The 25,683-nt window shown below is 59.3% G+C and overlaps 1 protein-coding gene and 1 long non-coding RNA gene across 5 annotated transcripts; one reads left to right on the top strand and one right to left on the bottom strand.

Annotated features, from left to right (window-relative positions):
* Positions 1 to 2,136: 2,136 nt before the first annotated feature.
* On the bottom strand, positions 2,137 to 5,889 carry LOC122467197. Its single transcript, XR_006292857.1, has 3 exons — positions 4,281 to 5,889; positions 2,966 to 3,055; positions 2,137 to 2,321 (listed from the first exon to the last, which is right to left on the bottom strand). It is a non-coding gene; the product is annotated as an uncharacterized LOC122467197 (long non-coding RNA).
* Positions 5,890 to 13,241: 7,352 nt separating this feature from the next.
* On the top strand, positions 13,242 to 24,552 carry LSM14B (LSM family member 14B). 4 transcript variants are annotated; one of them, XM_043553536.1, is made up of 10 exons: positions 13,246 to 13,533; positions 15,259 to 15,422; positions 16,491 to 16,626; positions 17,385 to 17,501; positions 19,456 to 19,623; positions 19,873 to 19,950; positions 20,173 to 20,334; positions 20,659 to 20,809; positions 22,594 to 22,779; positions 23,365 to 24,552. In XM_043553536.1, the coding sequence occupies exons 1-9, from the start codon at positions 13,407 to 13,409 to the stop codon at positions 22,763 to 22,765; spliced, it is 1,275 nt and encodes a 424-aa protein (XP_043409471.1). In that variant the 5' UTR covers positions 13,246 to 13,406; the 3' UTR covers positions 22,766 to 22,779; positions 23,365 to 24,552. The 4 variants fall into 4 exon arrangements, with proteins under 4 accessions (XP_043409474.1, XP_043409473.1, XP_043409472.1 ...); XM_043553539.1 differs by lacking the exon at positions 17,385 to 17,501 and having other exon boundaries at positions 13,242 to 13,533; XM_043553538.1 differs by lacking the exon at positions 19,873 to 19,950 and having other exon boundaries at positions 13,244 to 13,533.
* The last annotated feature ends 1,131 nt before the right edge of the window (positions 24,553 to 25,683 follow it).

Raw genomic sequence — 25,683 nt, 5'->3', positions numbered from 1 at the left:
TAGGTATTACCTGTGCTGGGCTGGTCTCCTCACTGTCCCACTGGCTAGTGGTGTAGACACAGGGCCAGGCAGGTAATGGTCACCCAGAATGGCTTTGGTCCCTCCTCTGTCCCCTCCTGCTGCATGGCCTCGGGCCGGCCTGGGGCTCAAGTTTGTCACCTCTGTGCCCTTCACTCTGTGTGCAAGGACAGGGCGTGGGGAGGAGCCAGCCTGGCCTGATCCACAGAGCGGGAGGGACACGTGAAAAGAGACACAGAGCCTGTGCGGGACGGCTGTGCAAATGTCCTGGGCGGCACGGCCAAGGACGAGGTGCCTCGGGGCACACAGTCCCAGCGGCGTGTGGAGTCGGGGCCCCCCAGGCCGACCGGCAGACTGCAGGCCCCTCAATCCGCCCTCCTGTCAGGAGGGTGAGAACATCCCAGTAACAAGGACACTGCTAGGCCCAGGCCCGCCGGCAGCGGTGGCATGGCATGCGTCCCCGCCCGTGCCACCCGGGGGAGGGGAAGCAACGGGCATCTCTCGGAGCCTGAGCAAAAAGCACGGTTGCCGCAAGGCCTCTCTGGGCTTCCTCACCGACCTGACACCCTGCTGGGGACACTGGCCCGCTTCCCAGCTTCCGCCCCCAAGGCCACCTTCCGGCCAGCCTGTGGCTGTCCGGTGTCGATCCTGGCTCCATCCTGGCACCCAGCAAGGGTCTCACATGTGGAAGGCCCCCAGTGGACGTCGGTGGCACAAATGCATCAGTGACCAGGGGATTAATCAATCAAGCAGTTAATGAAAGAATCGATGGTGTGGTGACCCGAGGGTCCAGGGCCACCGGTTGTGACAGCCTCGGGAGGGCCCATTCTCACCACCTGGCCATGTCTGGACAGCACAGCCCACCCATCCCTGCGTGTCCCATCAGCACTGCCTCCCCTCAGACGCACCGACCCCTCTCCCGGATGGGGGCAGGGTGCGGGCAGAAGGCCGTCTTCCCAGTTCTCTTAGGACGGACTTAGCATCGGAGCAAAGTCGGTCTTAAGGAAACATAGCCCACCTCTCCCTCCTTCCCACCCCGGCAGGACCCCCATCTGCGGCCTGCCCGTGGCAATTTCCTAATGTCTACTTATGGAGTTGACACAAGAGTGTGGGGGCTCTGCCCCTTTCCGGGGCCCTCCACCCCCCATTTCCTCCACTGGCCACCCGGGGGTGCATGTCCCTGTGCTGGAAGGGGACCCCATGCCCCAGCTCTCCCGGTGTCAGCGAGCCCTGCTTGGCTTCCGTGCACCCCTCCACGGGCCCCCTGCCCACTCTTCGTGCATCCTCCGGCAGCTTCCTGGGACAGGTGCGTGGGGCCCCTTGTCACCTGCAGGTGGCCCTATGCAGCCCTCTTTCAAGATTCACTGCGTAGAGCTTCTGGGATTCCAAACGCAGCTTCTTCAGAACTTCGAAGGCCGTGCTGCTGTCACCTGGGCCCACGTGTGATGGCTGCCAGATCCAGGGCCAGTCAGATCCGGGGCTCTTCACAGGGACCTGGCCTGCTCTCTGGAAGATTTAAGAGTCAGTTTGATGTGCCCTGGTTCTAGAAATGTTGCAACACCCTGTCTGGGTGGGTTGTCATTCCTTTGGCCTAGAGCCTCATGTCCTCCTGTTCTAGGACATTTTCTGGTGGATGACTGCCTTGATGAAGCTCTCCCTTCTGTGTTCTCCTAATTCACTAATTATATGTTAGATTGTGCCTAAACCGGTGGTCTAATTTTATATTTTCTCTTGTATTTTTTCATTTTGCTTTTTTCTAATTTGTGGGAAACTTATCTTTGAGTTTTCACTTTTGCTATTTATATTTTAATTAAAAAAAGAGCTCTTTCTAAAAATTTATTTATTTTGAGAGAGAGAAAGAGAGCACACACGCACAAGCAGGGAAAGGGCAGAGAGGGAGAGAGAGAATCCCAAGCAGGCTCCATGGTGTCAGCACAGAGCCCAATTCAGGGCTCGATCTCACAAACCCTGAGATCACAACCTGAGCTGAAATCAAAAGCTGGACACTTAACCGACTGAGCCACCCAGATGCCCCCCAAATGAGCTCTTACTTATTCTCTGCCTGTTCCTTTTTCATAACATCTTGTTCTTAGGTCATGGGTGTGGTATTTTCTCTTAGAGATTTTTTTCTTTTTTATATGATCTTTTGCTACTCTTATTGTTTCTGTTTCCTTAGGGCTCCTTTATTTTGGTAGGTATGGAATCTGTCTTTTGTGTTAGATGCTCTTACCTCGAGGGGCTGGTGATCCTGGAGGTTTGCTGGTCTTCATGAGAGGTACTAGGTGCTAATACGAGCAGTGTGGCTGGATGGGGTGAGGGTAGACCACTAAAGTTAAGCAGCGGGGTCCAGACACTCGGCCAGAAGTCTCGGGAAGCCAGGCCAATTCTGCAGAATCCCCCCATCTCCTGCACAGGAGGCAAGCCTGGCTGCCAGAACTCTGGGAATTAGCAGAGTCAGGGCCAAGGTCGCCTCTCAAGATGTGCCTGCGAACTCATCTCCCTGTTCCTCCCTGGCCGGTGCGTGTGGTTGTGTCTGGGCCCCCTGATCCCAGAGCCTCCTGGCCCTGACCCCCGAGAGAGAACCCGGCGCCTCCGGTCTTCTGCCAGCCTCTGCAGCCTGGGTCTGGGGTCATAACTGCTCGTGCTTGTTCTAAACCCCCCTCCACGCCCCACCCTCAAAGCCCCCTGGCGTGCTGGAGCCTCTGTGGCTTTCCCTGGTCCAACTGTCAGGGCCTCCGCGGCACCTGTCTTCCAGATGAGGGAGAGGAGGTGCCACAGCGTCCCTCTGTGGTCCCTGCTGGGTCCTGGGAGGGGATAGCGGTACGTGTGCCCGCTAAGCTAGGTTGAACCGGAAGTCACCCCCTTACATTTGGATTTGTCTGAAAGGCACTTTTGGAAGGAGCTCTCACTGTTGCTGTCCTTCATCTCCCGCTACCACCATACGTACCTCCAACTACTCAGTAGAAACACTGGCCAGAGGTGGGGAGGGCGGGGGAAGTCTTCTGGAAACATCAAGAAATGTCACTTGAATGCCTGTCTGCGAGAGAAGGAAGAAAAGCCGTGTCTGACCCAAGAGCTGAAAGCTGGGGGGTTGTGGTGAAGGGGCCAAGAGCACCTGCTAGCTCCGCCCCCCCCCCCCCCCCCCCCCCGCCGCTTCAGGAAGAATCTGGGCACAGTGTCATAGGACAATTACATGAGTTGCTGACAAATAAAACCAGGTTTCTCATGAAATCCAGATTTCTAGGGGCGCCTGGGTGGCTCAGTCAATGAAGCATCTGACTCTTGATCTCAGCTCGGGTCATGATCTCACGGTTTGTGAGTTCCAGCCCTGCTGGAGGGAGGGATTCTCTCTCCCCCTCTTTCTGACCCCCGACCCTGCTCGCATGCTCCCTCTCTCTCAAAAATAAACAAACATTTAAAAAAAATCTAGATTTCTAACTCCTCTTGAAAACCGGCAGGCCTGGAAGCTCTGGAGACAGCACTGCATCGGGCACTTAAAGCCAAGTGTGCTTGACAGGCCACTTAATTTTCCTGAGTTTCTATGTATTTATCTGTCAAATAAAAATTGACTTTAAACTTTTGACAAACCACCTGGGGCGATGGCCGTCCCTCCCCCCCAAGAAACATGATGTCCGAACCCCGCCCGCCACGACACAGCTCTCCCCACCAGTGAGTGTGCGAGCCCCGGGCCTGGAGAGTAGGGCAGCAGTGGGCGGGACCAGGGCCTTGGCCTGTCTTCTCCACCCACCTGGCAGCAGTCTGCCCTGCACATCTGGACTAGGTGCTCACACCTGCTGCAGGCACTGGGGACCAAGGCTGCCCTCACAGGGCTGGCATCCTAGGGGGCAGAGCCAAGGGCACCTATAGGGATAGGATGTGGGGGGTAAAGTAGGGAGGGATGCAGGGGATGCGGGGGGGGGGGGGCTGCTTGGCCATTTTCACGGAGTGGCTGGTGGCTGCAGATGGCCCGTCTGATTGGATGACATCAGAAAGAGAAGGGAGGGCTGGCCCATAGGAAGCCCAGAGGAAGAGCATCAAGGAAGTGGAAACCGCAAGTGGAAGACCGACCTCCCTGGCATTTCAAGCCCCTCGGGAATGAGGATGTGGGTCACAGCCCCAGGTAGGCCCCCAAGACCTGCAGAGGTGATAGCAGAGGTGGGGTGAGGCTGGCCTGGCCGGGAAGGCTGGACAGCGGAGGAGGGAGGGGGTGAGCACCAGCTGAGCCCCGAGACCAGATGTACCAACTAGGCTGGTTTGCCTACCTCCTCTATGAGACCTCCCTCCAGGAAGAGAGGCTGGGGCAGCCCTGGAGGAACGGCCACGTGCAAGGGGACGGCACCTGTGGGCACAAGGAGGGAACTGCGGCCACCCAGATCTCCTTTCCTAAAGGGACTTGCAGTCCAACTGTGAGAGGCTGAGCACCTGTGGCCTGAGGCTCTGACTCGCCTTTGTTGAGCCCAGCAGAGATGGTGGGAGGCAGTGGCACCAGGGCCTGGCCATTTCTGCCCAGTGTGGGGCTCCTCCCCCAGACTCTCTCTCCTCAGCAGCAGCTCCTGCTGGGTGGGCAGAGACTTGGCCAGGCCTGCAGAGTGGCTGACAGCTCCCAGCCCAGCCTGACTTCCCCGACCTCCCCCATGGGTGTTACTCCCAATAATCCATACCATCCCTCGTCTCGGCACCTGCTTGCCGGAGAAGCCAGCCTGGGACCCTCTCGCTTGGACTTTGTGTGATGACAGGCAGGGCAGCCGGGACAGCTCACCTATTCACTCAGCAAACGTGTGGGGTGGATGTGTAACGGCACACTGGAGACCGTGGCTTTCCCAGCCCGGGTGTACACTCGGGCTCTGCTCGGACGGTGGGCACGCTCCCCACCTGTCCTTGTCCTCAGTCTCCTGTTTGTGAGACCACTCTGGAGCGTTGCTGTGCCTGTCAGGCTGCTTAGCACGATGCCCGGAACACGCTCAACAATTACAAATCTCAGCTGCTATGGTTTCTCCTTCGAGCACTCGCTGCAAACTATTTACCGTGTGGGCCTTATTTTTCTGAGAAATGAAAACACGTGGTCTGCGTGCATCAGGATGGGGCTGGGAACAACAGGCTTGAAGACCTGGAACTGGAGATCAGGGTCTCTGGGCTGCATGCCGGTGTCCACTGTGCTGCGTGACCAGCCAGGCTAAGAGGCTTCTCCCAGGGGTGGCCAGTCCCCTCCCAATGCCAAGCTTTGAAGAAAGTTCTACCTGCCCTGCTCATCTGAGCACAGAAGTCTGCCCCTCGGGCAAATGCTGGCAGGGAGTGGACACTTGGTGCCGAGGCACTCGCCCAAGCAGGGAAATGAGTCTCATTCCCGGATGGAGCAGCAGCACCACTGACACGCGGACACCCTGTCCCCAGATAACATCGGGCCGGGGCCGGTTGACCTCACATGCTCCTGTGGGAATATAGAGTGGTACGGCCACTTTGGAAAACAGTCTGGCCGTTTCTCACAATGTTAAATATGGAATGATGACGTGCCCAGGCAATTCTACTCCTAGGTATATACCTGGGAGAGATAAAAACATAAGTCCTCACAAAAACTTGCACACAAATGTTCATAGCTGTGTTATTCGTGGTAGCTGAAAATTAGAAACCTGAGAAAACACAAGCAACTTCGTACGGTGGAATGTGACTCAGCCATAACAAGGAAGCACCAATCAACACTGCAATGTGGAGAAGCCTTGAAAACGTGTATAAAGGATGCCAGGTGAAAGAAGCCGTCACATAAGACCACGTAGTGTAGGGGCACCTGGTTGGCTCAGTCGGTTGAGAGTCCAACTCTTGATTTTGGCTCAGGTCGTGATCCTAGGGTTGTGGGATCGAGCCCTGCATTGGGGTCTGTGCTGAACATGGAGCCTGCTTTATAGTCTTTCTCCCCTCCCCCACTCATGCGTGTGCGGATGCTCTCTCTCTCTCTCTGAAATAAAAGCCAAAAACAAAACAAAAAAAAGGACCACATAGTATAGAATCTCATTGCAGTGAAATTTCTAGAACAGGCAAACCCACAGTAATTGCCTAAGTCTCAGGGAGAGTGGAGCGTAGTGATTACTAGTGGCTAGAGGTTTCGGATGAAGTGATCCAGGAATTCACTGGAGGTGGCTTTACGCCTCTGGTGCTATGCTAAACCCCACTAAACTGTACGCTTTGAATTTTCTTAATGTTTATTTTTGAGAGAGAGACAAACAGAGCATGAGTGGGGGAGGGGCAGAGGGAGGGAGACACAGAATCCGAAGCAGGCTCCAGGCTCCAAGCTGTCAGCACAGAGCCAGACATGGGGCTCAAATCCATGGACTGTGAGATCACAACCCAGGTTGAAGTTGGATGCTTAACTGACTGAGCCACCCTCATGTCCCTAAACTGTACGTTAAAAAAAAAAAAATTTTTTTATGTTTATTTTTGAGAGAGAGAGAAAGAGAGAACAAGTGGGGGAGGGTAGAGAGAAAGACACAATCCAAAGCAGGTGCCAGGCTCTGAGCTGTCAGCACAGAATCCAACGTGGGACTAGAATTCACAAACTGTGAGATCATGACCTGAGCCTAAGTCAGACTCTTAACCGACTGAGCCACCCAAGCGCCCCTAAAACGTATGCTGTAAATGGGTGAATATTATGATATGTAATATTTCAAAATTTTTATTTTGTTTCATTTTTTTTTTGTTGATTTATTTTGAGAGTCAGCGAGTGAGCACACGTGCATGCACACGCAGGGGAGAAGCAGAGAGAGAGAGAGGGACAGAAGATCCCAAGCACGCTCTGTGCTGACAGCAGCGAGCCCAATGTGGGGCTTGAACTCACGAACCGTGAGATCATGACCTGAGCCAAAATGGACGCTCAACCACTGAGCTACCCAGATGCCCGTCCATAAAACTTTTAAACAAATAAGGAAGTGAATAAGGCATGAATTCCAGTCCAGCCCATGGTGGAGACACCAGACTCTGGAGTGATCATCCTGAGGTCCCGCACTTCATGCTGAATGCTGTCTGTGAAAACACTCTGCCCCCAAACCCAGCAAGACTCCCAAGGCAAACGTGGCTCTCCTGGCCCAGAGCTTGAGAAAGGCAAGTATGTATTCACGTAGGTCTGTGATGGCCTGTAGGAACCAGATGGGCCACGGGCTGTGGTTTCGGGCACCGTCCTCTGTGTAGCCGCTGGTACCCACTGGAAAAGCTGGAAGCGGTCTTGTACTGAGGAGCCATCTTCCTGGGGTACAAGCCCCCTTCCCAGCCCGGCCCACGTGCTGCCTTGTGTCCACCTGGGCACCTACAGGCTCCTCATGCACATTATTTCTTTCCACCCGGTGCATGAATCCAGCCTTTGCGTTCAGGATGTTTAAGGCAGCAGCAGAAGGGAAGGTTTATTGGGGTAACACCCCAGACCTTAACGCAGTGAAAATACCCGTGTGCCTGGCTCATCTGCACGCTGCAGCCTTTTACTGGGCCGTGAGAATGTCTTAGTAAGTGTACAAGGGGCACCCAGGCTGGCTTACGGAGCGCTGTCAGCGGAATCCAGGCTTTGGGAGCCTGGGCGGTCTCTCCCACTCCCTCTTTACTTCGTTCTTGGGGCTGCAGTTCTGCCCCACCAGCACACAGGGCCCAGCCTTGGAGTCGACTTGGAGCAGGCATCCTAGGACGCTCCGGGTAAGCCTGTGGGTTTCCATGGCAACTGCCGAGGATGTGTGGTGAGGACAGAGCCTCGAAGAAGTAACTGCTTCCCCAAATGCCCAGCTCCAGCCTCAGGGCAGCCCCCATCCGGGACACCTTTGAAGGGTGAGCTCCTTGAGCACAAAAGTCACTTCTGGTCCCTGGCCCCCAGGGCTGAGGGCTGTGGGGCACGGCGCGTAGGCCAGCAGCCTGACGCTCCAAAGGGAATCCCGGCCCTGCTATCTGCTGGTCGTGTGCCTCTGGCCGAGCACCTGGCTGGCCGCCTCCCCTCTGAAGGTGCGGTGTCACACCTCCAAGGCCCGGGACCGGGTCAGGGGAGGGGAACACACGACCGGGCGGGCACCGGTGCCGGCACAGGGCAGCTCAGTAAACACTGGCCGTTGTGGGCACTTAGTAAAAGCATAGTGGGTTGCCCTGGAACAAGGCTCTCCGTTTACTTTCTTTCCAAGTGTGATAGACATGCGCACAGAAGTGCTCAGGTCACGTGTGTTCAGCTCCACGGATATCCACAAATGTAATGCACCTGTGTAACCAGTACCCATGCGTGGCCGGCTCCCAAAGCCATGCGGGCTCCTTCGAGCCCTTAGGCCCCTAGTGACCGCCACCGTAACAGCGCGGGTGTGCTTCCCTGGGAGCCTACGTGCAGGGGGTCAGGCCATCATTTTCCGTCTCTTTCTCTTGCCGCCCTGTCCCTGCAGCCCAGTTCCACTCACACTCAGTGCCCCAGAATCTTCCAGCAGGGCACACGCTGCCATCAAAGGTCCAATCTGCTGCCAGCGGGCCCGGGGGTTTCCGGTTTCACTGCGAAAGCGTTCTGGGGCACAACTGCTGGTGAGCAGACGCACCGTCGCTGGGTCCTCAGAGCCATCTTTTAGGGGCACGGGGCCATACACTCCCCTTCCCTGCTCGTCACATCCCCTCTCCTCACCCTCAGCTGTGGCCTTGGTCACCTGGCCGTCCTTTCCCTCTTCCCTCGGGAACTGTCAGGGGACAAGGTCCAGGTGGCCGGCAGGCAGCCCGGACAGACTCGCTGTGCTGGCCGCTCTCACGGCCCCTGTAAGCTGAGCCCGACAGACAACAATGGCACGCTCCCCTCGAGCCAGGCCGGCTGTGCAAGGGCTCTCAGGCTGGTGGGGGGCAGGGTGGCACCATCAGGGGCCCCCACCAACTAGCAGGGAAGGGGGAACCAGGAGCCACCCCCAGGCCATCTGCCACTTTGCTGTCCAGCTCTCTCCTCAGCAGGCCACCCCCAACCACCCCCTCACCTGCCGGGAGGCTGTCCCTCCGGGCCCCTCTCGGCCTGGATGTCTCTTCTTCCCTGGAAAGGCCGAGAGGCGCCCCAGGCAGAGGGAAGAGGTGGCAGAGCCCTGTGGCTGAGGATGGCTCCGGCGGCGGTCCTGAGGCCGCCCGTACCCCACCCAGGCTGTCACCCTCACCGCCAGGGCCCCGCAGGCAGGGATCCGGGACGGGGCACGACTGGGTTCTTCTGTGCGCTGGCCCCGCGTGAGCAGCTCCTTGCACATTCAGTGCTCGTCTCTCTGAGGTGGGGTCTAGACCTCTCGGACGCTGGGAGAGCGAGCCCACAGCCAGGAGGCCCGGGGCCGGGTTCCAGCAGTGAGGCCCAGGAACATGTCCCCCCACACTGTCCCCACTCTTCAAGCTTTGGGGAGCAGCAGCGGAGTTGACCGCCATCAGGAGAGAAGCCCCTCGGGCCTCCTCTGGTGCCCTCTCCTATTTCCAGAATCTCGAAGCGTTTCCCTCTGAACTTCTGAGGGGCAGCTCCCCTCGGGGAGCCAACTCTGTTCAGCCCTCTGCCCAGCGGGCAGCCGGGAAAGGTGGCTGTGGCTTGCTGGGGTCGGGGCCCTCATGTCTTTCTTGGACTTCTCACTCCCTAGCTCCCTCACACCAGAGTGCTTAACTGGGAAAGGGTGGAGAGGGAGGGGAGGGGAGAGGGCAGGGGGAGGGGAGGGGAGAGGGGGAACAAGATGCACGAACCTCAGGCCCTCACCTACTGGTGCTCCTCGTGTCTCTAAGGAAAACAGCCCTGTAGGGCCCTGGGCAGGAGGAAAGGGATTTCAACAGGATTCACAGAGAGCAGGTCAGACCTCAGAATTCTTGGCTCCGGAAGAACAACAAGATCCCCTTCCAGTCTTTTCCCTCCCGGCTCCTCCGGTCACCGAACACCCCCAACACCCCGGGCCTCCAGCCCCTTTCCCTGCTGGGAAGGCCTAGTAGGTGGCACCTTCAAAGCCAGCCCTGATCTCCGCGCCCAGCCCGCCTGTACTCTCGGCTGCCTCCGGGCGGCGCTACCTGCAGCTGGGCCAAGGCTTCCCCAGAGGCGAGCACCCGCATCCCTTGTGCCAGCCTCGGGAGACGGGTGAGGTCCTGCCCCGCTGGCATGCTCCCACGCTTCAGGCCACTGACTTGACTTGCTGTGTAGATCACCCATCACTGACGTGTCTTTGAATCAACTCACCTGTTACGTTTTGCTCCTAGCAAGCAGTGATACCTAGCATACCCACGGTCACGTGGCCCATACTTCCTCAGGGGGACATCAGAGTCACAGTGATATGCTGTGGCAACGTGCCCTCCTCTTGCAGGACGCTGGCCGTGTGACGCTGCCAGCCTGTGATGGGACCCGGGAGGCGTCCCACGTCCACATATTCACACCTGTCCTCATGAGGGCCTGCTTCACTCTTCTCCATACACACAGCAGGTGCTTAGGTAAGCGGCTCATGTTTGCAGTGGGTGGTCCTCGGCACAGCCAGCTTCCCACTGGGTGGGCCCAGGCGGTGGGCTCCTGGCCCCTGCCAAGGCCCCCACGGGCACGGTCTTCCAGGCTCCTCACCAGCACTGACGAGATGGGCAGCATAGCTATAATCTCTGTTGGACAAACAGAGAAACTGAGAGGGAGTCCGAAATGCTCAGGGTTTCCCAGCTCCTCAGCAGTCTCTCCGTCCACCCACCCCCCATCCCCACCCCAGCAGTCTAAGGCTTGGCGATAGATAGGCTCCGTGAAGAGCTGTCTAGGGTGGACGTGCTGGATGGGTGTGCCCCAGCTTGGGACACAGACCACGCCGATGACCTCCAGAGTCAAGTTTAGGTACTGCCACAACCGTTCCCTTTCTCAAACCTTCTGCAAAGTACCCTCCGCTCTGGGCAGGACACCAAGGAATGGGTGGTAGGACTGGCATTCCTGGGCCTGTGTGCCCCATATATTTTTAGCCTCTGCCCTGCCTGGGCATTTGCCCCGTGGCTAATGTCCTCAGGGAACCACCTAGCTGCACACCAAGAAGCCTAGCAGGCTCTTGGAGGTCTCCAGGAATGACACCACACCCTGGTCCTGAGGCTTCGGGTCTAACTCTCTTTTCCAAGACAGAACCAACTCCTGTTAGTGAAGAGTCCTTCCCCACCTCCAACACACAGGCCTGTGGCCCAGAAACCAGGATCTGGGAGGCACAGAATCTGTAACATTGGGCAAGTCATGTTCTAGAGCTGGAAAGTGGAGGGAAGGAGGGCTGCGGCCGGACGGGGGGACAACCAGGCCAGATGGTTGCAGAGATGATCAGGGGACAGGGGACGACAGCTACTCCAGACAGGTGGGCTCCCAGGGAAAGGCTGTGCCACAGTGAGGGAGAGCCCTACCTCTGTCCCAGGAGCAGGAGGCCCGGATCCCCAGGGATCTCTCTCAGTGGGGCTACACTTATTCCATGGCCGTCCTGTCCTTGCTCTCCTCACCACTGCAATTTTCCACGAGTCAAGAACCAGGTCTAAAATGTACAGGTAGCTCTTGGCAGATACACTTTGAAGACTTTTCCATCTCTTCCGCTCCCTTTTCTCAAATTCTGGTACTGGCCATGGCTGAGTGCCAGTGGGACCAGAGTGTTCTGTGACGGGCAGGCACCTGTCCTGCCAGCAGCTCCTCTGTCCTGTGCTGGATCTCAGTCCTCCTCTGTAAGACCAGGGGAGTCAGAACGCCTGGTCTGTGGGGTGGCTCAAGTTGTTCTCTGCAGTGGCTTTCATTCGTTTGTTTGGCACTCTGGTAAGAAACACATCCCACGTTTGACCCAGTACCCACGTAAATATTCACACATGTAAATGGCCTCAACACAAAACAATATTCTATGTGGGATGCCCTGATATTTTCCGTTTTATTCTGTTTCATTTTTATAAAATGCTGGTCACCATGCACCAAGTTTCTTCCAGGGCCCAGCACTAATCCCTGATCTGATGGGCCGGGCCGGAGGGAGAGACGGACAAAAAGCCAGCGCACACGTGCGCGCTCTTAGTGGCTGACCGCGCAGGGACAGTCGGAGCCCCCCTCTCCGCCTCTCACCGAGGACGGCCAGGAGGCCTCCGGGCTGGAGCCGGGCGGGCCAGGCCAAGCCAGGCGGGGCTTTGAGGCGCTGGTAGCGGGCTGGGATTTATTTTAAGGGACACGAAGCTACCGCAGGTTTGGGGGAGGGGAGGGATTAAAAGAGAAGATGCGCTCAGCACTTTATATTTAGCGGCTGACGCGCCGGAAGCGCTCGTTACCCGCAGCTGCCACTGCGCCCAGAGGGCAGCCCCCGCCTCCGCGTCTGGGGCAGGGACCCCGAACCCCGCCTTCAACTCCCCGAGCAGGGACTCCCGAGCCCCCGCCTCCACGTCGCAGGCAGGGACCCCGAACCCCGCCTTCAACTCCCTGGGCAGGGACTCCCGAGCCCCCGCCTCCACGACGCAGGCAGGGACCCCGAACCCCCCCTTCACCCCGCGGGACAGACACCCTGAACTCCGCCTTCACCTTCCGAGACAGGGACTCCCGTCTCCCCGCCTCCACTCGTAGGCAGGGACCCAAACCTCGCCTTCGCCTCCCGGGCAGGGACCCTGAACCCCGCCTTCACCTCGCTGGACAGGGAAACCTGGCCCCTGCCTCCACGTCACGGTTAGGGACCTCGGCCCCGCACCCCGCCTCCACGTCGCGGGCAGAAACCCGCAGCTCTCGCCTCCGCCCGCCCCCCCCCCCCCCGGGCAGGGACTCCGGCCCGCCGGTGCTTTAGAACGGGAGGGACGGGGCGCACCCCGGCCGGGCGGCCTTCCAGCCCAGGACAGGGGAAGCGCTTCTGGTCTCTTCGGCAGAGACGCTAAGGAGCTCTGGAGACTGCTCTCAGGAACTGGCGCCCAGGGCTTCGTCGCCGCGCTCCGCCCCCCGGCCCCGCCCCTCCAGCATGGCCCCGCCCCCTGCCTGCGCACGCGCGCTCCGCCCCTCCCGATTCCCACCCCTCCCCCCGAGCCTGCCCGCCAGGTCTCGTGCTCCCACCCCGCGCGGGGCCCGCCGGGAGTTGGCCGAGGAGGGGGCGGAGAGCCGGGGGAAGCCCGCCCGGGCTCACGGCGCGTGCTGCGCAGGCGCGGAGAGCGGGCCCGCCCCCAGGCAAGCGGCGCGGCCATATTTAAAGGGAGGCAGGCGCGGCTATCCAATGGGCGGCGAGCGTGCGGGGGCGGGGCGTGGCGGCGCGAGGCCCCGGATGTGGCTGCTGCGGCCCCTCCTCCCCCGCGCTCCCCTCAGAGCCCCCGGCCGCGCGCCGCCGCTTGCTTAGTGGTCCCCGCGCAGGCCCGTCGGGCGACGGTGAGGAGGCGCCGAGGCGGAGGAGCGGGCGGCGGCGGCGAGGCGACCGCGCGGAGGCGAGCGGGCCAGGCCCAGCCGGGCGGCCGCCGCCATGAGCGGCTCCTCGGGCACCCCGTACCTGGGCAGCAAGATCAGCCTCATCTCCAAGGCGCAGATCCGCTACGAGGGCATCCTCTACACCATCGACACGGACAACTCCACCGTGGCGCTCGCCAAAGGTAGCGGCCCCGCGGCCGCCCCAACCGCCCCGGCCCCCGGGCGCCAACAGCCGGTGGGCGCCGTCGCCCCCCCCCCCTCCGGGCGCCCCCCACCTCCTCGGACGCTTCCTCCCCCGCGAAGCCCCCCCTCCCCCGCCGGGCTCGGCCGGCACAATGGTCTCCCCCGGCCCCGGCGGCGGGTTATTGTGCGCGGCCGGCCCGCCCAGCCCGAGGGTGGGGAGGGGAGGTGGGGGCGGGTCCAGCTCCCACTGCGCCGCCCCCTCCTCCGCGCAGCCCACCTCTGCAGGTGGCGGGCCGGTGCTGCTGGGCTGGGCGGAGGGGGCGGCGGGCGCCGAGATCCCGGTCCCTACGGAGGAGGGGCGGGGCGAGGGGCCTGAGGCTCCCCGGGGCCTCCCCAGAACGCTACTCCTGTGAGCCCTTCTGGAACCTATTAAGCAGCTGGGGCCTTGAGCCTGAACAAACACCACGTCTTAATGGAGCCTCCTGCCGGGAGAGGAGCATCGGTCGGCTGCTAGGTGCCCCCACTTAAAGCGCTCTCCTGCCCTAATGCAGACGTTCGGTCTGTGGCTTTCCCCTTTTGTGGCCGACCCTTCCCTGGAGGCGCCGTGAGCACCCTGAAGCCCCCGCCAGACGTAGAGGCAGGAGGCTGGAATGTGGCTCTAGGGGAGTCCAGAATCTTTTCCAGGCTTGTAGAGGCCGGAGGAGGTGGCTCAAAGTTTCTTTGTTTTCATCCTCCGGGGGAAGATGGCGAGTGTCCTTCCCTTGCCTCTTGGAGAGAAGTGCCGGGTGCAGCCAGGGCTGCAGAAACCCTGGGTGTTTGATGGGTGTCGTTGGGCCTGTGAGGGTCAGGGCACGGCGTCCCTGTTTCCCACGTCAGAGGGAGCCTTGGGCCTTCAGGACGCAGTCATTCCAAACTCCGGGCAGACCTCCTAAAGTCAGGCGCCCGAGTTCTTCTAGGAGAGACCAATTGCGTGGCTCCAGGAGAGAATCCCGAGTTGCGAGGTTATGTGTTGACGTGTACCCTTGGCACTTGAGTGTATCTGGCGTGCCATCCCCGTTGGAGAAACTGAGGCCCAGAGCCTCTGGTCCTTAGCAGGAGTTGTGCTCAGATTAGATAGAGGCTGCTTCGAGCCCAGCTCTGCCCCCAGAGCCTGAACCCTGCTGGGAAGGGTGCATACCCCAAGAAGGCCTTCGGGCAGACCCAGGCCGGCGGTGGTGTGGGTCCAGGCTCTGAGCCCACTTCTCCCGTTGTTTCTGTGAGAGCCCCTCCCGGGGAGGGTGCGGGTAACAAGCCCACAGGCTTCTCGCCTAACAAAACAAACTCCCAGGGGTGACGTGCGGCGAGGTTTCAGGCAAAAAGCAGCTGGCGGGCTGTTTAATCTCGCAAGTCGGGTGTAGAGGGGTGTTCTGCAAAGTGGACTGTTTGCTCAGGGCGCTGGCCCTCCTGTGCTCACACTTGAGAACCGTCAACTTCGGGGGACTGTGGGCCTCAGAACTTGTTAACTTGTCTTTGGGCCCCGAACCTTCTGGAGCGTTGCCAGCCGGGGTCTTGTAGGCATTGTGCTCTGGAAACTGGGGGGCGGAGTAGCCGTTGGGAGGTAGACCGAGAGTGGTGTGCAGGGCAGGGCCGGGCACAGAGTGCCCGAGGGCTGCAGTGCAGGAGGATGGATTGAACGCCCTTGGCCGAGGACGACAACCTAACCCTTCTCTCTCTCAACTCCCAAGTGAGGTCTTTCGGTACCGAAGACCGTCCCACAGATAGGCCGGCCCCCCCGCGAGAGGAGATCTATGAGTACATCATTTTCCGGGGAAGTGATATCAAAGATATCACCGTGTGTGAGCCTCCGAAAGCCCAGCACACGCTCCCACAGGACCCTGCTATCGTCCAAGTAAGTGTGCTGCCCTCCTCCCGACGTGGGCACGCTTTCCGAGAGGTGCCGCTTTCCAAGTGGAACTTGGTGTCCTCTGTCTGGCGGGAGCGCTCAACTCGAGGAATAGCCTTTCAATGAAAAGTGGTTTAATTTCTGCGCAGGCTGTTGCTGCAGAAAGTCTTAACCTCAGCTTGCGGTGTCGTGTGTTGTAGAGTGAGACTCTCCGTGTGTGCGAGTGTGTGTGTGTGTGTGTGAGAGAGAGAGAGAGAGAGGGAAGGGGGTGGTGCTTCTAGTCTTCCGGGGAGGCTTGGGGAATCACGTTTGTCCTTACTGTTGGGTCGAGACAGCAGGACTTGCTCTCCTGACGTCGTCTGGATTTTAAACCCCAGTGTCGTGGGACATGGACCTTGCGGTTCTTAGGCCGTATACGTGCCTCCTGCGTTAGGGCAGAATTTGCCCAGGATTACCGGGGAGCCTAGCTTAATAGTTTCTTGACTTGCGCATCTGAATATTCATTGGTCGCTCCGAGGAGGCTGCTTCTGCGGGAGGCTCTGGGACTGAGGGCGCTCCCTGGAAGGTAGCATACTTGGGGAGGCTCTGGGGACATGTGGAGAAGCCCCGGGCCAGACCTATGAAAGGTCTGGAGGGAGACTTCTCAGAGACTTCAGAAGAGGCAAGTACCTGAGTCAGGCCTCGGGGCACAAAGAGGTCTTTGGGGAGCAACAGGCAGCAGCGTCCCTGAGGGTATGGGGACCGGAGAGGTGTCGCACGTGTGGGAACCGTGTGGCTGGGCTGCTGCGTGGTGGGGGCAGGGCCAAATCTCGGATGGCAAGTCTGCCCTCTGACAGAGGCTAAACTGGGGAACGACAGCCGGTGGGGAGCCATCTGAGGGGTTAACGGAGTTAGGGGAAATTCCGGTTAGAGGGACCCGGACGGGCGGACCTGGCTACGGGATGTGGGAAAGGCAGCTCTGAGCTCGCTTAGGTGGCTCTGGAGGCTTTGCCCCGCGACCCCGGGCCTCCAGGAACACAGGCAGACAAGTCTGACTGCTCTGCGCTGCTCTCATCTGTGTGTCTCGTTGGTCAGTCTTCCCTGGGCTCGGGCTCGGCCTCCTCCTTCCAGCCACACGTGCCTTACAGCCCCTTCAGAGGGATGCCGCCCTACAGCCAGCTGGCTGCCAGCTCTCTGCTTAGCCAGCAGTACGCCGCTTCCTTGGGTCTAGGTGAGTAACCTGTTTCTGTCTGCTAAACTCGCGCTGTGATCTCCAGGACGCGGGGCCGCAGACCCCGATCGTGGGGACATCCTGCTCCTGGCCTGTTCTGCTTGTTCCGCACGCTCAGCACGGCACTCAGTGCCACTTGAACCGGTTAGAACGCCGGCTGACTCTTCAGTTGAGAGTAAAAGAGTTCGTCTGACTTTGGGGACAGATGAGTCAAATCAAAATTCATTTGAAACGTCGGCCTGGGTCTGGGTGGAAGTCACGGCACGTTTGCTTCAATAAGAAACAACTGGTTTTGTGATTACGGATGGGCTCTAACTATTGACACCTTTGGAAGCCCGTAAACGCAAAAAGCTGAATCGATACCCATCCGTTAGGCATTTTGCTGTCCCTGCTTTGCTCAAAAGTTCCGTCCCCCGAGGTGGGTCGATCCTGGAATGAGGTTCTCTTCTGCACGTGTAGCGTGACAGTCTGCCTGGCCCCGGACGCAGCTTTGCGAGGCGTTCAAACCCTGGAGTCGGCAGGCTCCTACCCCAGCCCGGGGCTGTGGGCAGGCCCTGCAGACCTGCTCTTGGGCCGCTCCTGAGTCACGCTGTCCGGACTGCTGCTCTGCCTGGCTCACGGTGTTTCTAGAATAGGTTTGTGTGAGCCACGTGTCCCGTGAGAGGTTGCTTGGCTCTTCCGAGCTTGCTGGACACGGGACCGGGGTCTCGTTACTTACTTGCGTACTTTCTCTTTTGCTCTCCTCTGTCTTCCTTTAGAGAAGCTGGTGAGCCCTCCAGCCTCGGCCGCAGCTTCCAGCCCTAGCTCTTCTCCGTCTCCACAGCCCGCCTCAGAGCTTGACGTGTCCTCAGAGCCACATCAGCTCACCTCCAAGGGTAACCGCAGTCGGGGAGAGCTGCATGCTGTCTTGCCGTCCTGAGAGCAAGGGGGTAAACCAGTAGCCCAGAGCGACAGTGGCTGTAGTAGATGCTTTGCCAAGCCCGAGGGTCAATTCAGCTGCTTCCATGTGGTTCAATACGTAGTCGTGACTTACTAACGAGCTCGCACGGTTTTAAAGAAGGCGTTAGAAAGAACTGACCGGGAACTTGTTCACTCCCCCCTGGGTCCAGGGTCTGCTTGGACCTGGATCGAGACTACCAAATGTGGGAAGCTTTGCAAAGAAAGCCTTTCCCTGGGGCTCCAGCTGGCCTAGAATGTGTTCTAGATTGCTGGGTGACACTGCAGGGGAGCGTCCCTAAGAAACTCACATGTGTTCTGGGAGCCGCGTGGCATATTCGTCACCCTTCCGAGAGGCCTCGGGTGTCTTTCTAACGTGAAGCCCCGTTAGAATTGGGAGATTCGCTCGAGCAGGTGAACGGCGTGGGCCAAGTGACCAGCTTGTTAATGCCGGGGTGCACTGCCTGTCTCAGCTGGGCCGTGGCACCTGTTGGGGCTTCTTGGTCTTTCTTGATGTTCTTCTCGTTTCTCTGAGAGCTGAGGTTCACGTGCCTGACTGGGTAGAGCGCCTGCCCTGCCCTCCCCGCTGCGGAGGCTCGGTCCAGGGTCGCACCCAGAGCATCCGTGCCAGTCTGTTATTTTGCACGTGTTGCTTTCCGTTCCCACACGGATGCCAGTGTGTCCCTGACGTAGAAGCAGTGGTGTGTTTGCCCAATTAAAGTTTACGTTAGACCGTTTGTTCTTTGAATTGTTGGTGTAAAGCTGCTCTCAGGGGAGGGTAGTTTGTTGATGGTTTTGTTTTATCAAGAACGGGTGAGCCTGAGTCTCACCCCCATCGAGTTAAGAGTGTGGCAGGAGCAGCCGGGCTGCGTTCCCGGGAGGGCCCTGCTGGGCAAGGTGGCAGGCCGGGGAGGGGGCTCCGGCGTGGTCCCGTCACAGGACACCTGCGCGCGCCAGTATGCGAGGCCGTCCAGCTTGCCTTGGGAGCTCTTCTCTTGATCTGGTCGTGAGGAAGGTTTCACAGTAACTGCCTTAGTTTCTGTCTCACGTGAAGAACCAGAAAGCTGAAATAGCCAATTTTCACGCGTAATGGGCCGTCTCTCCTGATGGTGACCTCCGTGCTCAGGGCCCAGGTTTTGTGCCTCAGAGCTCTGTATGCCTCTGCCCAGCCCCACAGTGCCCCGTTTAGACGGTACGGGGGGGGGGGGACGGACCAGTGTGGGTGGCGTGCCCTCTCCCCCTTCCTGCCTCAGAGGACACCTCGGGAGCTGGGACCTCCGCCGAGGGCTGAGACTGCAGTGTTGTAGGGACAGACTCTGGTACGGCCCCACCACCAAGGGCAGCCTGGGAGCCTTCGTCTCTTCAAGATGCACTGCTTTTCTGTAGTCGGGTCTTATCACATCGTTCTTTTGGTTTTGTTATGCCTCAAGCAGAAACGACCGCCTTCTAGAGCTTAACTTTAAAGAATGACCGTTTACTAGAAGATCCCAGACTGGGGTGGTTCTTGTCCAGCGTGGACCAGAACAAAACAAATTCCCAGACCGTGAATTTGCCAGCGTCTTGGAACCAAGGAGCCCCCTCGGGCTTAGAGCTTGTGTGGTTTTTGGAAAGCTGTTTTCTAAACCACCTGGGAAGTGTTCGTTTCTGGCAGGGTGTTTTTGTCTCCTCGGGGTTACCTAGGTTGGGGATCGGGGGCTCAGGGCTCCCTGGTGAGCTGGCCTTGTGGCCGCCGGGCTAGTCACGGGAGGGGATGGTCCGGGAGGCTCTGCCAGACTTGGGAGAGTCTCGAGGTGGTGCCTTCAACTGCCCGGCCTGCCACCCCGAGGGAGGGGCTGGAGGGCCGTGAGGTTTTCTCCTCTCTGGTCTTCAGCGCTCCTTCCCTTCCCATCTCAGGAGCTGGTTTTCCATCCGTCCCAGTCGGCAAGAGCCCCATGGTGGAGCAGGCCGTCCAGACTGGTTCTGTCGATAACCTGAATGCCAAAAAGCTGTTACCTGGCAAGGCCACCGTGGGGATGCAGCTGAACGGGCGCCCGGCCCAGCCGGGCGGCAAGACCACCAGCGGTACTTGTCCCTTCCCGTCCTGGTGTCCGCTTCACCGCCTCAGAGTGGCGCCCTGCTTCCTGGGGTTCTCTTTTCTGTCTTCTTTCTCTTTCATTCAAAAGCCCGCACCCCCTGCCCCCCATCGTAAACACCGCGTGTTCTCGCAGGGCCTGCCCTTGCTGCGTGGCCCCTGTGCTAGCGCCACCCCGCTTCCGTCGCTGGGCTCTGCTTCGGTGGGCGCTTGCCTTACTCTTTCCTTTTGCGCCTTAGATGTAGTTCAGCCGACAGCTGTGCAGAGTCAAGGGCAGGTGAACGACGAGAACAGAAGACCTCAGAGGAGGAGATCAGGTAACAGCTGTTGTTGCCACCTGAGTTCCGGGGAGCCGCGGGCCACCCGGCTGCGCTCCGCTTCTCTGCTCGCCCCTCTGCTTGGTCTCTGTGGGTGACGGCTTTGGGGTGCTGGGGCTCAGTGTCCGCTTCCGTGTGCCTTGTCCCCTCTCTGTCACCCATCTCACTGGAGTAATGTCAGCTCGGCGGCTCACCAGTCACGGCTTTCCTTCCTTCCCCCAGGGAACAGACGAACGAGGAATCGCTCCAGAGGGCAAAACCGCCCGACTAACGTCAAAGAGAACACGATCAAGTTTGAGGGCGACTTTGATTTTGAGAGTGCAAACGCCCAGTTCAACAGAGAGGAGCTGGACAAAGAGTTTAAGAAGAAACTGAATTTTAAAGGTGTTTGGCGTTATGCAGAGGGTGCCTTCCCCACCAAGGAGTGTCTGTAGCTGCAGGTGCAAGACAGATGGGTGGGGGCGGGGCAGGCGTGGAAGCGGCGCCATCTAAGGAATTCCTGAGTGAGGACGAGGCTTGGGGTAATGTGCAAACTGCTCGTGGGTGAGGAGCAAGCTACACGGCTGGGGGTGGGGTGGGCCCCTTCTGACACAGATAATGAGCCATCCCCCCCCCCCCCCCCCGCCATGTGCTTGGCCTGAGGACAGCTGACCAGGGGCCCGCCCTGGCCGAGGGAGGCATCACCTTGTACTCTGCTTCTCTCTGCAGATGACAAAGCTGAGAAGGGGGATGAGAAGGACCCAGCGGTGGTGACCCAGAGTGACGAGGCTCCTGCTGAGGAAGACCACCTGGGGCCCAACTGCTACTATGACAAGTCCAAGTCCTTCTTCGACAACATCTCTTCTGAGCTCAAGACCAGGTCAGGGGCCCTGGTGAGGGGGCCGGGCTCGGGGCTGGCGAGGCCTGGATGAGCTGGCAGGAAGACACTCATTCTGCCTCAAAACTCCGGAGCCTGGGCCATGCTCTCTTGAAGACCAGACTCCCGTCTAAGTTCAGGACAAACCTAAGATCCTCCTCCTGTTTCTGCTGTGTGAGTACACCGGTCCCGGTGGCGCCAGCAGGTGGCAGCGCGGAACCCCTGACAGTCACAGGCACCTGAGGGTCGGGCCGAGGTCCGGCCTCCGCTTCCATCTTGGCTCTGCTGCTCTTCTGTCCGCTGAGGCTGAGTTCGGCACCATGCTCCCCAGCTGAGTGATGGGCCGTTCGGTCACACGCCGCCTTGTCCTGGCAGCCGACCCGGTGGCCTGAGGCCCTTGCTGCCTGCAGCAGCTGGCCTGCGTGTTCGGCTCCCGACTGCTTGAGACCGGGGACCTGGGCGTGCAGTTAGAGCCCCTGGAGGCTGGTGCTCAGAGGTTACCCTGCGAGCAAGCTAGACGGTATAGAAAGGGCAGGCACAGAAACCCGTGTGCACTCAGTCCGCAAACGGAGTGCCAGACACGCTGCTGGGCCTCGAGGGCACAGCACACGCTGGGGCCCTGCTGTCCTATGTTTCAATCCCGGCAGGGAAAGTAGAGAGTATGTGTGCAAATAGGATAGAAACGCGTCCGGGCAGGGGCAGGAGGAGGCTGGGCAGGGCAGGGCCTGGCGGGGGGGGGGGGGGGGTGGAGATAAAGGTAAACCGAGTACGGAGGTGTCACACCGTGTGGTGCTGGGAGCGCTCGTGGGTGGACGGAGGAAGCTTCCACACACGGGCCCGCCTGCCAGGCGTCTGCCGCACGCCGGAGCAGAGTCCCAAGCGAGGTGGTCAGGGATGAAGGGGGCGCGTGCGAGCAGGGCGAGTAGGTCACGGTGACGACCAGCTTGGGTGCCGGGAGCTGTGGGCGGCTGTCCAGGTTGGAGCTGGGGGCAGTGCCGGTTGACCTCTCCCCCGTCTCCGCTGAGGATGCCGAAGGCGGGCAGAGGGGCCGGTGGCCCACCCGGAGGCCTGTGCGGTAGTCCTGGGGCCTCGGAATCGGGTGGTGGCAGCGGCGGAGGAGAGCTCGGCTCCTGACTCCGCTTTGCAGGGGGAGCGGACCGGGTTTGCTGACAGGTTGTGAGGGGAACCACGACGACCGTCGGGGTCGTCGGGCTGGGCGGGTGGAGGGTACAGCTGCTGGCTCTCTAAGCGAGGCCAGGGGGGGCCGTGGAGCGGGAGCTCTGTGCCTGTAAGCGGACATGGGGCCCTCGCCTGGGACACAGAGGTGGGTGCTGGCCGCATCCTCAGTACGAAGGGCGCTGGGTGGTGCGTGGTGTCATTGCCGTGGCCCCACCGTCCCCAGGGCGTAAGCCTCATATTCTTGGAGATCCCGCTCCATCTAGCCCAGCCCTCTCCTCACATACTAGAAACTTCTCTGTGGAGGCGTCTGTGGTACGCTCCAGGTCTCGGAACCTGCCTGGGCACTGCCTAGTGTCACGCACTCACCTGTCGATAAAGGCAGGAGAGTTCATGCTGGGCAGCCCCGCCCGGTGAGCAGCAGACCCCTTTGGCAGTGTGGCCGGGAGCACCCGCAGGGTGGGCTCTCTGGCTGCGGGGTCCTGACTGGGTCACCCCCTCCGATGGCTCCACCTGCCGGTCCTTCCCCCACACCCCCTCCCTGTGCTGGCTCAGGAAGCTGTGACCAGATGCCGGCTGCAGTCGGTCTCACGCACCTGTCTGTGGTCCAGTTCTAGGCGGACTACGTGGGCCGAAGAGCGGAAGCTCAACACGGAGACTTTCGGGGTATCAGGAAGGTTTCTTCGTGGCCGTAGCTTCAGGGGTGGATTTCGAGGGGGCAGGGGCAACGGTACAACCCGCCGCAACCCAACTTCCCACAGAGCTGGGACCGGCAGGGTGTGAGGATGGGGCCGCAGGTGAGTGACGGAAGGGGGCTTCTGGACCCGGTGGTGGGAGGGTGTTGGGGGGGCACTGCCTGTGGGCACCCTCCTCGGGAAGAGCTTAGGAGCCCTGGAGCCGGCGGCCCTGGCTTCCAGCAAGAGGAGGAGCCTGCGGGAATTGGGGCCGAGATGAGGGCCCTGGCCCTCTGAATCACTCCTAGGGGCTCCTAGGGACGGCAGGCCCCCGAAGTGCGGGTCCGGGGGTGGGGGCTGGGCGCGTGCTACTGCAGTGTGGTCGGCAAGGACTGCCGTCACCAGCTGGCCTCCCTGCCCCGCAGGGACCCCCAGGTGCGCATGAACAAGGTCCCATCCACCCGTGTGCCCCGTGGGTCTGGGCGGGCAGTGGGCTGCAGGTGTGCCCAGTGTGTACAAAGGTGATTTTCATGGTTGATGGGGACTGGAGAGTCTGGGGAGCCCTGGCCTGGCTGGGGTGGGAGGGAGGCTGAGCGCCCTCGTTCTCCCCAGGACCCTGTGTGCCTGGCTCCTGCCGGGGGGGGGACGGGGGCTGCCGAGTGGGACGTGCTGAGCGTGCTCACGTAGTGTCCTGTCCCTTTCTCGCAGGTGCCTGCGGAAGCAGCACAGAAACGAAGCTGTGTCTGAGGTTATCGGAAAACGCTGCACTTACTTGGGAGACGTGGGTCACTTTGTTTACTGAGTTTGGAAAATTCCCGTACTACTACTTATGTTTTGGACTTAATTGGACTTGGACGTGGTCTGAGTTAGAACCACTTGTTTGGGGGAAGTATTCGTGGGTAACCTCTTTGAGGTATCTTGGCCTGTCTTTCCTCTTTAGTTGCACACAGCCTAATTCTAAGGTTTTGGTATTTTGGAAAAAGGTTTCTAGAGCAAAAGCTTGATCCTCACTTTGTGACTTTTTTTGTGTGACAGCTTTGACTTTTTTAAAGTGGAGCCAAATCTCATTCGGCAAACGTGGCAGCCAGTTGCATCTTTATAACCCAACTGGCCTCTGGTGCTGCTGGCCTGGCACCCCCCAGTGCCGTAGGTTGGGGTCTCAGGAGTCAGGCAGGGCCAGCCTGGGGACGTGCGGGGGTGGGTGGGCCTGGGCAGGGAGAGTGGGGGTGTCCCACGGATCATGTTGTAGAAGCAAACCAGACAACCCTTACATCCAGAGCCGTGATGTCAAGGTTGAGGGCTGGTGGGTGGTGGGGGCTAAGTCCTGGAGGCTTAGGAAGGGGTCCTGAACGTGAGCTAGGAACTGTTGCTCAGAGCCTGGCTTCCATAGGAATCAGGGTTGGGGACCAAAGCCCTGTGGTGTCCCCACCCTTCCTGCCCCGTCCCTGCCATCCCCTGACCCAGGCCAGTCACTGTTGGACTCTGGCCACCGTTCAGTGTCTCATCCACTTGGAAACGAGCCAGTCTTTTTTGCAAGGTCGGTTGACCGAGAACATATTTCTTCTTGATTGTAAATAGTTCTGTGTTTTTGTTTTACAGGTGGGTGGAGGGAGGGTGGGGAATATAAATTTGTTGCATGAGTAAATGGGTCAGACCTTTAGTATAAGCATGCGCCCTTCTGACGGACAGGGCATTGTGTTGAACATAAGCACCTTGGTAACTAAACCCCTTTAAATAGCTATAAAGGTTTTAGTTCTGTATTGATTCAGTTACTGTAAAAGCTTGGGTTTATTTTTGTAGGACTTAATGGCTAAGAATTAGAACCTAGCAATGGGTTGCTCTGTTGGAGTAATGTAAATTGTAATTATAAATAAACGTGCAAACCTTTAAAACTTTCTTCTCTGCTCTGAGAGTAAAATCGTTCTGTTGGTTGTGCTGCTGGAGTCCTATCCTGTCTGCCGTGCCCGTCCCGAGGCAGGAGCTGTTCAGGCCTCGTGCTAATAGACTCCTTGGTGACATCTGCTCTCAAGTGACATTGACCCGGTTGGTCTGGGTAAAGGGCATGAGCCAGCCCGAGTGTGCAGCGGGCCAGCTTCCCAGAACAAGGGGCTCTGCTCTCCAGACGTGGGACAAGAGCTGGTTCTAAAAGCTCTGTCCACAGTAAACCTGCTTGGGAGATGCCTGCCCCCCACCCCAGGCTGCTTGGAGCTCCTGTGTCCTCTGTGCCCTGTGGCCTGTTCCAGGGCTGGACCCCGCACCATCCAGAACAGCAGACGTGGCTGTTTGGACCGAAAGCGCCCCGCATCACTGAAATGGGTTTCTGGGGGTCTTTGAAAGGCCCGCCCCATCCACTGTGTCACCGCTCCCTCGGTGCCTGCCTGTGGTTCCGCTGGGCCCAGAGCAGGCCCAAGCAGCAGGGGGCTGGCCTGCAACGGCACGGCACCGTGGTCAGTTTCACAATTTCAACAAGTTCTCAGCAACCTTCCTTTTTGGGGGAAACAACTAACATCCTTGGCCAATAAAAAGTTAAAATCTTCCATAGTCAGATGCAGGTAGCCAAAACACGAATCCTCCACGAAGTAGGTGACTCAGCGGTCGCACTAGGCAGGTATTTCCTTTAGGCGATCTAAATATAGTCCCGTCACAGTTTACCACAATGACTAACTTCACTACTGACGCTCTATGCTGACGTTTTGACAATTCTACATTTTACACTGAGCTCAAAACGTATCTGGGCGTTTATACTCCTTTCTAGATCGAATGTATACGTGCCATTCAGTGAGAACCCAGTGAGGGAAGCTGCAGACGGAGGTGGGAGCAGCGCCCTGGAATCCCAAGGGCACAGCTGGCAGGGCAGCCGGCCCAGGGACTCAAAGAGCCCTTTGTGCCATCGCCCGGTGGGGCAGGGGTGCCCGACGGTGGTCCTGTCACTGGGACTGGTGGCAGAAGCTTCCTGTGAAGCTGCAGGGGTGAGGGCGAGGCTGCTGCTGGGTGGAACCTGGAAGGGCCATCTCTGGCGGGAGAGCA

This window comes from Prionailurus bengalensis, chromosome A3 (assembly GCF_016509475.1).
Source record: "Prionailurus bengalensis isolate Pbe53 chromosome A3, Fcat_Pben_1.1_paternal_pri, whole genome shotgun sequence".
NCBI classification, from domain to species: Eukaryota; Metazoa; Chordata; class Mammalia; order Carnivora; family Felidae; genus Prionailurus; species Prionailurus bengalensis.
Note: the sequence above shows the minus strand (reverse complement) of the source record. Positions and strands in the feature narration are given on the sequence as shown.

Bases quoted from the DNA above. Each gene is read 5' to 3' on its own strand.
- LSM14B (XM_043553536.1), top strand. From the start codon at position 13,407: ATGAGCGGCTCCTCGGGCACCCCGTACCTGGGCAGCAAGATCAGCCTC. The intron at 13,534-15,258 runs GTAGCGGCCCCG...TCAACTCCCAAG, and splicing joins CACCGTGGCGCTCGCCAAAG to TGAGGTCTTTCGGTACCGAA. The intron at 20,335-20,658 runs GTGTTTGGCGTT...TTCTCTCTGCAG, and splicing joins GAAGAAACTGAATTTTAAAG to ATGACAAAGCTGAGAAGGGG.